At 58.9% G+C, this 10,350-nt stretch overlaps 1 protein-coding gene across 1 annotated transcript in view; it reads left to right on the top strand.

Annotated features, from left to right (window-relative positions):
- The window catches only part of LOC113212253 (dynein axonemal heavy chain 5), a gene marked incomplete at its 3' end in the record, with an annotated part of 12,940 nt that extends 2,763 nt beyond the window's left edge, over window positions 1-10,177 (top strand). Inside the window, exons 2-24 of the mRNA XM_052276261.1 lie at window positions 125-475; window positions 674-802; window positions 891-1,163; window positions 1,255-1,561; window positions 1,665-1,682; window positions 1,777-2,148; window positions 2,229-2,962; window positions 3,146-3,263; window positions 3,344-3,486; window positions 3,580-3,703; window positions 3,800-3,966; window positions 5,225-5,485; window positions 5,562-5,751; window positions 5,850-6,108; window positions 6,387-6,645; window positions 6,736-7,002; window positions 7,093-7,305; window positions 7,394-7,758; window positions 7,839-8,586; window positions 8,665-8,837; window positions 8,918-9,284; window positions 9,360-9,693; window positions 9,773-10,177. Coding sequence (XP_052132221.1) covers window positions 125-475; window positions 674-802; window positions 891-1,163; window positions 1,255-1,561; window positions 1,665-1,682; window positions 1,777-2,148; window positions 2,229-2,962; window positions 3,146-3,263; window positions 3,344-3,486; window positions 3,580-3,703; window positions 3,800-3,966; window positions 5,225-5,485; window positions 5,562-5,751; window positions 5,850-6,108; window positions 6,387-6,645; window positions 6,736-7,002; window positions 7,093-7,305; window positions 7,394-7,758; window positions 7,839-8,586; window positions 8,665-8,837; window positions 8,918-9,284; window positions 9,360-9,693; window positions 9,773-10,177 — 6,577 coding nt within the window. The remainder of the gene's footprint in view (window positions 1-124; window positions 476-673; window positions 803-890; window positions 1,164-1,254; window positions 1,562-1,664; window positions 1,683-1,776; window positions 2,149-2,228; window positions 2,963-3,145; window positions 3,264-3,343; window positions 3,487-3,579; window positions 3,704-3,799; window positions 3,967-5,224; window positions 5,486-5,561; window positions 5,752-5,849; window positions 6,109-6,386; window positions 6,646-6,735; window positions 7,003-7,092; window positions 7,306-7,393; window positions 7,759-7,838; window positions 8,587-8,664; window positions 8,838-8,917; window positions 9,285-9,359; window positions 9,694-9,772) is intronic.
- Between the last annotated feature and the right edge of the window lie 173 nt (window positions 10,178-10,350).

Consider the following 10,350-nt stretch of genomic DNA (forward strand, 5'->3'; position numbering starts at 1 on the left):
AAATTTTTCTTTTGATTTTTTTCATGATTTTTTCCCTCTGACTTTTTCCTGATTATTTTTGGGAGTGTGAAGCTTATGTTTTCGAGTTATACGCACCTCTCGATCTGAACTCCCTCCTCCACAGGACCTGTACTGCGGCGTGCTTGACGCGGAGCGCGTGGGGCTCGTCACGTCCGTGGAGCGCATCATGGAGCACGTGTTCATGGAGGCGCTGGCACACCCGGCGGCCGACATCGAGGAGGACGACAGCAACTGCCCCATGGTGAAGAACCTGCTGCTGCCCGGGCTGCGCTCCTTCTGCAGCGCGCTCCGCGTCTGCGAGGAGGTGTGCGACGAGCCCAACATCTTCGACGACGAGAAGACCCTGGTGGCGAACGTGCCGAGCATGGCGGAGGCGGTGGACATCGCGAGCCGGCCCGAGGACGTCGCCGTCCTGGAGGAGCGCGTCAAGGAGTGGATAAAGCGCGTGCAAGAGGTTCGTCTGAATGCGATATTTTCAGTTGGTTCCTCATAGTTGGCAAATAGACGCCTGCAACGCATGCGTGCGGGCGGGTTGCCTAAGCGCCCGGGGCCGTGGTCAGATGGACACACTTTTGTGGGAACGGTCCTTGTTATAATGGGTTCTTTTTGCACATGCATTGCCTCGTTAACCGGGACGCGACTCTGCCCGCAGCAAGTCCTCATGGAGAGTGAGCAGCTGCGGCGGGAGAACGACTCCAGCGGGCCGCAGGACGAGCTGGAGTACTGGAAGAAGCGCGGCGCGCAGTTCTCGCAAATAGTCTCGCAGCTGCAGAGCCCCGAGGTAAGGAACGCAGAATTCAGATCGATGAATTTATTTACGACTGCTGATGATACTATGCTGACAATACCCCGATCTCTTCCGCCCACAGGTGCAAATGACGCTGCAGTGCCTGCAGCTGTCGCGGTCCAAGCTGATGAAGCTGTGGAAGGAGACGGACCGCAAGATCACCTTCTGCTACAACGAGGCTCGCGACAACGCCAAGTTCATCCAGGCGATGGAGAAGTGCTGCCACTCGCTGTACCTGCACGACCCCGTCCGCATGAAGGAGTCCATCCTCAGCCTGCTGCAGACCGTGCGCCTCATCCACAGCGTGTCCCAGTTCTACAACACGTCTGAGCGCACGTCTTCTCTCATGGTCAAGGTAGGCAACATGTTCTACACCCACCTACTCTTTTCGTTCTCTCTTGCTTTTGTTTCCCCTTGTGCCTCACGCTCGATGTGCCCCCGTGCAGATCACGAACCAGATGATCGAGACCTGCAAGCAGTACGTGACGTGCCGCGGCCAGGAGTCCATCTGGTCGCAGGACCGGCGGGAGGTGCGCCAGAAGCTGCAGCAGTGCATCCAGCTCAACCGGACGTACCGCAAGACGTACCAGATCGTCAAGAGCCAGCCCTTCCTGCCCAACCAGACGTCCTTCAACTTCTCAGAGAACTACGTCTTCGGCAAGTTCGACACGTTCTGCGACCGCCTGGCCAAGATCATCTGCATGTTCGACCTGGTCGACGACTACAACAGCCTCTTCGAGCGCAGGATGGAAGGCGAGTGGTGGGCGCGGTGGGGTGGGGCGCGGTGAGCGCGGTCGGGTGTCAAATTTCAAAAGAAAACTCCGTGGACTAATCTAAATGTTTGTGTTCTTTGCAGGGCTGCTTCTCGGCGAAGGTGCGCTTTCACATCGCATTGAACTTATTTCATTATGACTAGGATTTGCAGTTCATCCTATCGAACTTTTACCTCTTTCGTTTTCATTTCTCAGCTCTGGACGACGCCATGAAGACGTTCAACGAGGCCAAGGCCGGCGTGACGGGCAAGCAGTACGACTACCTGGACCAGCGCAACTCAGAGTTCGACGACGACTTCAAGCACTTCATCACCAAGGCCAACGACCTCAAGAGCAACATCGCGGCCATCATCGAGCAGAACTTCGCGAGCGTGTGGGAGACGCCGCAGGGCATCCGCTTCCTCGTCCGCTTCGAGAAGGTGAGCACCAAGATCCCGCTGGCGCGCATGGACGAGAAGTACTCGCGCGTGCTGCAGTACTGCGAGAAGGAGGTGGAGCACATCCTGCGCCTCTTCCGCCGCCAGAAGGACGACCCGCCGCTGCCCAGGAACTTCCCCCCTATAGCAGGTCACACCGAATCTTGAGATTAATTGTTTTCAAAAGTTTAAATCCAATTTAATCTAATTTAATTTTGCACATGGTCGTAGGCCGCATCAAGTGGTCGCGCTCGCTCAACAGCCACCTGGAGGAGCTGGTGCAGGGCGTGTCCGCGCACCCGGTGCTCAAGACGCTGCACGCGACGGCCGAGCTGATCCGCAAGTACAACCACGTGTCCAACACGCTCAACAACTACGAGGCGGAGATGATCAACGCCTGGCTGCACCACAACGTGTGGGTGACGGACGAGTGCCTGACGCGCCGCCTGCTCTCGCTGGAGACGGAGAACAGCGGCAAGCTGACGGTCAACCTGGACCAGCGCGTCCCGCTGCTGATCCGCGAGGCGGCCTGCCTGGCCAAGCTGGGCATCGCCATGCCCGTGGTGACGAGCGCGCTGCTCTCCAAGCGGCACTACTTCGTGCTCGTCAAGGACTCGCTGCAGTTCCTGGTGCAGCAGTTCCTCCGCACCGTGCAGCGCGTCAAGCTGGAGGTGCGGCCGCTGTTCCTGCCGCAGCTCGTGCGCCTCGTCGCGCTGCTCAACCCGGCGCTGCAGTCGCTCACCTGGACGGACGCGGGCTGGGAGGCGTTCTGCCAGCACACCACGGCCGCCATTCAGAAGTTCGACGTGCTCGTCACCCGCGTGCACGACGTGTACTCGAACCGCATCCTGCAGGTGCTCACGTCCATGCAGAAGGTGACGCTGCAGGCGCTCCCGGACTGCGACCCCTGGAGCGTCGAGGAGTTCCTGGAGAAGACGGAGGACACGTGTAGGCAGGCCGCCGTGGTAAGTATGTAGGGGTGGGAGGTGGGGGAGCAAGGGTTGCCCCAGGCCGCCCCGCCCGCAAACGGCCGCATGTGTGTGTTCAGACGAACTGGGGCGCGGGGCGGCGCGGCGCGGGGCGAGGGGATGCGGGAAGGTCTGGCTGCATGCACGGCAGCATCCCGCACCATCCGATATTTATTACAGGAACTGCATCGTAAAAGCCTGATGGTGGAGGAGGCCGTCGAGGAGGTCCTGGAGCTAGTGCGGAAGGCGGCGCGGGAGTTCAGGACGGACAACGACGAGTTCGAGTTTATGATGGAGGGTAAGCAAGCGCCACACGCGCCGGTGGTGAGCGGCTTGGTGAGCGGTGAGCGGTCACGTGACGGTGCTCTGTGTGCGCAGAGCCACCCAACACCGGGCCGATCAACCCGTCGCCGGCATCGCTGCAGCAACAGCAACAGCAGGACTGGAGCGTGGTGTGGCAGTGCTTCGACGAGCCCCACAGTCTGCTCGCCATCAACGGCGGGCTGCCCAAGGGCATGCAGGTGTGGGATGGAAGGCCTCCTCGCGAGCAGCTCACCTATATCCGACAACCCGACAACGCCAAAACTGACCCCCTTCTCTTCCCGTTTTTGCAGGACCTGGTGCGCAACGCGGTGGCTGAGATGCGCCGGTACTATAGCCGCAAGGTGGTGGACGTGCTCATCAGGGTGACCCGCCAGTCCGTAGACGCCATGCGGAAGCGGTTCAACATGGAAAAGGGTGAACACGGGTTGCAAGTTGCGTTCGCGCTAGTCCGTGCAAAAATTAACCCCTAATCAAACTTCTCCCTCTCTGCTGCCCCCGCGTTTCTTGTAGGCTCTGCGTCCAAGCCCGTGTTCATGCTGTACGCGACACTCATGATCCCCAAGGTGACCATCAAGCCCAGCATCGAGGACGTGCAGGAGGCGCTGGTTACGGCGGGGAAGTACATGACCAACGTGTCCAAAGGGGTGGGCCAGTGGACCGGTGGCAAGGAGAAACAGGTACGGTACGCACCACATACCACTCGGTACCGTATATTTTATTCATTTTACTTATCGTGTATCCGTTTGAATTTTTCTTCCTATTATTTCTTTCTCTTTTTCTCTCTCTCTCTCACTAATAAGCCTATGTCCAAATGCAGCTTTGTAACATTTACATAATCATACACATCAGCAGAGGTCCTGTTGCGGAAGTGAGCCACTTACATACCGCATAGAGTGTACTTACATACTACATACCCAAAGCCAATAAGCGCCGCATTTATCCGTTTAATCCTCGGAAGCGCCGCCCAGCGCCACCTGCTTAAGAGAAGTTTTCCCTGGCGTTTGACCTTTCAGGGCAAACTGTGCTACGCCACCCGACTCTGTATGGAGCTGGGCACCAGTAGCCACCGGGGCTTCCCTGTGGACTACCACACCTTCCGCCACGCCATGGCGACCACAAACGTTCGTATGACGTGGCCGATGAGCCCCCTAGAGGGGCGTAACGCTTAGGCATGACCAGGCAGCGTGACTGCAGTATGAGCATGTTGTTTGTTTTCTCCCCCCGGCTCGACCGGCACCGGCCCGAGGACCCGGGGCTGGCACACGACTAACCGCAGGACGGCAGAGGATGACAGACCGGGGCCTTCTAAACCAGATAATTTAAAGAAACATAACGTACGCTGCTAAATAAGGATCAAGAGTAAATGCAAACTCTCTTCGCACTATCGCTGTACAAGTACTGTCTTTGTCTGACGTGGTGCTTTCCTTTCTCCTCCTTCCCCTTCCTCGTCTCCTTTTCTTCCTCCTCTCTCCCTCCCTTTCTTCCCCTCTCCGTTTCTTACTCCACAATATTTCTCTCTACTCGCATGCGCTGCACCACCTCGTGTCGCTTGCATGTTTTGCTGCCTTGCTTGTGCCCACCCTGTGTTCGTGCCTTGCTCGTGCCTTGCTCGTGTCTTGCTCGTGCTCGTGCCTCCCGCCCGTCACGCCCGGCGCATGCGCGCTTCTGCCGCACCTACATGTGTCTCCGGCTGATGGCTTCCTGTGGTGTCAATGTCTTGTCCTTGTCGTGTCCTGTGTGTCCGTGTCGCTGTTCGTGCGTCCGCCCGCCTCCGCCTTCCACCGTGTCTACCACCCCCTGCACGTCTACCACCGTCGGCGTCCTGGCTTGCCCTCCCTCCCTCCCTCCCCTATTTCTCTCTCTCGCTCTTTCTCTCTCTCCTACCACCCTGGCCCGCCTTTCCTCCCCTTCCTCGTCCTCCTGTGACACGCACAGCGCACCGGGTGGCGGAGGCTGGCGGCCTGCCAGAACAAGATCGCCGCTGACGTGGTGTCGCGCCTGGAACAGAGCGCGGCGGCCGCCGCCGACAAGGACGAGGACCCGCGCGCGCGACGCCGCCGCCTCTACCGCCTGCTCTCCGAGGAGCGGCCCCGGTTCCCCCAGATGCCGCGCAACTTCTACTCCCACGTGATGGAGAACAAGGAGGTCGTCAAGACCCTGTCCCTGCTGTCGACTTGCACGCAAGAGATCCGCGTGGTGCGTACAGTCCGAGGAGCAAGGATCACTCGGGAGACACTGTGTGGACGTTGACGGGGACCCCTTTCCGTCGTAGGAGCTGAAGGGTTTCATCGACCGCTGGGCGCCGTACAAGTTCCTGTGGCGCGGCGCGCAGAACCGCAAGGACATGCTGAAGCTGGGGCTGACCGACCTGGAAGGGATGCTACGGCGCCACGGCGAGCTGGAGGCGGACCTGGCCACCGAGCCCGACATGCACTACTTCGGCTGCCTCGCGATCAGCACAGGTGAGAGACCCGGTCCGCTGGGATGCTTTATGTGAAGTTGCACTTTCAGCTGCTTTCAGCTGCTTTCAGCGCGTCTCACCCGTTTGTTTTACCCTCAGAACGCCTGAAGTTCGGGCTGCTGACCGAGGTGAAATCGTGCACCTACCGCATCGGCCAGGTGCTCAAGAAGAAGTACCACCGCGAGATGGACTACGTGTACGCCGTCATGAACGAGATGGAGCGCAAACTGGACCGCCAGATCCGCGACCTGGACGACGTGCGCCTCGTCATGGAGACGCTCAAGAAGATCCGGGACCAGGAGGTGGACATGGAGCTGCGCATCGACCCCATCGAGGAGGCCTTCAACGTCATCACCAGGTAAACGGGGTGCTCCAAGCCGCGCCCCTCTATACTGTAACAGATGCAGCCGTGCGGACGGGTTGCATACACGCACGGGGGCCGGGGGTGGTGGTGAGAGTCGATGCGGTACAGTAGGGGCGCGCCCAAAAACATCCACCCTGTAAAACACATGCTAGTGAAAGGGGAAAACTAACTGAGCCTGATGCTCACAAACACCCAAAGGCCTTTTGACGGCATATTGACACCAGAGTGACCCTATTGAGTCCTACCATACGACGTCTTGGCGACTTTTCCAGATACGACCTGCCGGTGGACCGCGAGGACCTGGAGCAGGTGGACAGCCTGCGCTACACCTGGCAGCGGCTGCAGGGCCGCGCCATGGACGTGACGTGCACCCTCCTCAACATGCAGCCCACCTTCCAGGACGACCTGCGCCGCAACCTGGAGCGCTTCCGACAGGACAACGTCGAGTACTGCCACGAGTACCGCACCTCGGGCCCCATGATGCCGGGGCTCACCCCGCGAGAGGCCTCCGACCGTCTCATCCTGTTCCAGGTGCGGGGAAGGGAAGGTGGGGTGGTTAGAAGGATTTTATATTGATTTCATAAACAATTGATTAAAATGTTATCTTTTATTTGAACACAGAACCGGTTCGACGGCATGTGGCGCAAACTACAGGCTTACCAGAGCGGCGAGGAGCTGTTCGGCCTGGCGATCACGGACTATCCGGAGCTAGCTCAGATCCGAAAGGAGCTCAACCTGCTTCAGAAGCTTTACAAGCTGTACAACGACGTCATAGATCGTGTTTCCTCGTACTACGACATACCGTGGGGAGAGGTCAACATCGAAGAGATCAACAACGAACTTATGGAGTTCCAAAACCGTTGCCGCAAGCTGCCCAAGGGGCTTAAGGTGATTAATGACACGAAAGAAATCGCACTGCGTTTAATATTCTAAAGCTGAAACTATCTGAAGCATTTTTAATCGCCTATCTTTCCGTAGGAATGGCCAGCCTTCCACGCCCTGAAGAGAACTATCGACGACTTCAACGACATGTGCCCGTTGCTGGAGCTCATGGCGAACAAGGCCATGAAGCCCCGTCACTGGCAGAGAATCATGGAGGTCACCAGCTACAATTTCGAGTTGGAGAACGAAAGCTTCTGCCTCAAGGACATCCTGGAGGCGCCTCTCCTCAAGTACAAGGAGGACATTGAGGTCAGTGTTACATTCTCCTTTACACGCCGAGGGAGTTTTCGAGGCATTTCTCCATGACGTTGACGATCTTTACGGCGTTGTTATTCAGGATATTTGCATCTCAGCGATGAAAGAGAAGGACATCGAGGCCAAGCTGCGGCAGGTGACCAACGAGTGGTCTGTGCACGAGCTCACGTTTATGACGTTCAACAACCGCGGGGAGCTGCTGCTCCGGGGCGACACCACGGCCGAGACCATCGGCCAGCTCGAGGACAGCCTCATGGTGCTGGGGTCACTGTTGTCCAACCGGTACAACGCGCCGTTCCGGAAGCAGATCCAGCAGTGGGTCTTTGACCTGTCCAATACCAACGAGATCCTGGAGCGGTGGTTGCTCGTGCAGAATATGTGGGTGTATCTGGAGGCCGTCTTCGTGGGCGGTGATATCGCGAAGCAGCTTCCTAAGGAGGCAAAGAGGTGCCGTGAACATTTTTTCCGAGATAATTTTTAACTTTCTATTTTTCCTTTGGTGCTGACTGTTGTTGTGCTGGTTGCAGGTTCAGCAAAATAGACAAGTCGTGGCAGAAGATCATGCAGCGCGCTCACGAGACCCCCGGCGTGGTGTCGTGCTGCGTGGGCGACGACATGCTCAAGCAGCTGCTGCCGCACCTGCAGGAGCAGCTGGAGCTGTGCCAGAAGTCGCTCAGCGGCTACCTGGAGAAGAAGCGCATGATGTTCCCGCGCTTCTTCTTCGTCTCGGACCCCGCCCTGCTCGAGATCCTGGGCCAGGCCTCCGACTCGCACACGATCCAGAACCACCTGCTGTCCATCTTTGACAACACGCGCTTCGTCAAGTTCCACGACATCGAGTACAACAAGATGACGGCCGTCATCTCCTCGGAGGGCGAGTGCATCCAGCTGGAGCGCGCGGTGCGCGCCGAGGGCAGCGTGGAGACGTGGCTCACGTGCCTGCTGCAGACCTCGCAGATGTCGCTGCACTCCATCATCAGGCTCGCCTTCACCATGGTCAACGACCCCAACTTCAACCTGCTCGCCTTCCTCGACAAGATGCCGGCGCAGGTCGGCATCCTGGGCATCCAGATGATATGGACGCGCGAGGCGGAGCTGGCTCTCATGCAGGCGCGGCAGGACAAGAAGGTGATGGCGGACACCAACAACCGCTTCCTGGAGCTGCTAAACACCCTCATCGACCAGACGACGCGCGACCTCACGCGCATCGAGCGCACCAAGTTCGAGACCCTCATCACCATCCACGTGCATCAGAGGGACATCTTTGACATTTTGGTGAACATGGCCTCCATAAATCACCTCTTGCTCTCCTGTCTCTTTACGCCCCTTGTGACACATTTTTCTGAATTCTAGTGTCGCATGAACGTCCGACACGCCAACGACTTCGAGTGGCTCAAGCAGTGCCGCTTCTACTTCAAGGAGGACCTGGACAAGACCCTGATCGCCATCACGGATGTGACCTTCAGCTACCAGAATGAGTACCTGGGCTGCACCGAGCGCCTGGTCATCACCCCCTTGACCGACAGGTTGATCGAACAAGCTGAGCGCTCCCGACGTAACTGTAATACCTGGAACGTCCTGGTTCTGACTGTCTTTTGCACGGCAGGTGCTACATCACCCTGGCGCAGGCGTTGGCCATGAGCATGGGCGGCGCGCCGTGCGGCCCCGCGGGCACGGGCAAGACGGAGACGGTCAAGGACATGGGCAAGACGCTGGCCAAGTATGTGGTGGTGTTCAACTGCTCCGACCAGATGGACTACCGCGGGCTGGGCCGTATCTACAAGGGGCTCGCCCAGTCCGGCTCCTGGGGCTGCTTCGACGAGTTCAACCGCATCGAGCTGCCCGTCCTGTCGGTGGCGGCGCAGCAGGTGGCCGTCGTGCTCGCCTCCAAGAAGGAGAAGAAGAAGTCGTTCATCTTTACGGACGGAGACCTCATCGACCTGAACCCCGAGTTCGGCATCTTTATCACGATGGTTCGTAGGCGCCTAACCCTGACTCATTTTTGGCTTGGAACGAAACACTCATCATTACGTTTCTGACCGTTTCAGAACCCCGGGTACGCGGGGCGGAAGGAGCTGCCGGAGAATCTCAAGATCCAGTTCCGCACCGTGGCCATGATGGTGCCCGACCGGCAGATCATCATCCGGGTGAAGCTGGCCTCGTGCGGCTTCCTGGAGAACATCACGCTGGCGCGCAAGTTCTACACGCTGTACAAGCTGTGCGAGGAGCAGCTCACCAAGCAGGTGCACTACGACTTCGGCCTGAGGAACATCCTCTCCGTGCTGCGCACGCTGGGTGCAGCCAAGCGGGTCAACAGCAAGGACACGGAGAGCACGATCGTCATGAGGGTGCTCCGGGACATGAACCTGTCCAAGCTCATAGGTGGGTGTTGTTCCGTCGAAAGGGGGTAGGGGTGGGTGGTGGCTGTGGTTAGTCTGACGACCTGCTCTCTGCCCCCCAGACGAGGACGAGCCGCTCTTCATGTCGCTGGTGGCGGACCTGTTCCCGAACCAGGCCCTGGAGAAGACGGCCTACCAGGACCTGGAGGAGGCCATCGAGAACCAGGTGAACCAGCTGGGCCTCATCTACCACCCGCCGTGGGTGCTCAAGCTGATCCAGCTGTACGAGACGCAGCGCGTGCGCCACGGCATCATGACGCTGGGCCCGCCGGGCGCCGGCAAGTCCACCTGCATCCACACGCTCATGCGCGCGCTCACGGCGCTGGGCGACTCGCACCGCGAGATGCGCATGAACCCCAAGGCCATCACGGCCGCGCAGATGTTCGGCCGCCTCGACGTGGCCACCAACGACTGGACCGACGGCATCTTCTCCGCGCTCTGGAGAAAGACGCTCAGGCTCAAGAAAGGTGAGGGATCTGGCATTACAGGGTGGCCCATCGCCGCCGTCTTTTCTTCTGGTTATGCTGTACCGGATGCACGCGTGCGGCCGGGTTGCTCGCTGAGGCGCCTTGCGGCCCCGTGCGAGGTATGCATCCCCAGAAGAAAAGGAGCACTAGCATCTGGGAGGGAGGGAGGGAGG

This window comes from Frankliniella occidentalis, unplaced genomic scaffold (assembly GCF_000697945.3).
Source record: "Frankliniella occidentalis isolate FOCC.00 unplaced genomic scaffold, Focc_3.1 Scaffold2302, whole genome shotgun sequence".
Lineage (NCBI taxonomy): Eukaryota > Metazoa > Arthropoda > Insecta > Thysanoptera > Thripidae > Frankliniella > Frankliniella occidentalis.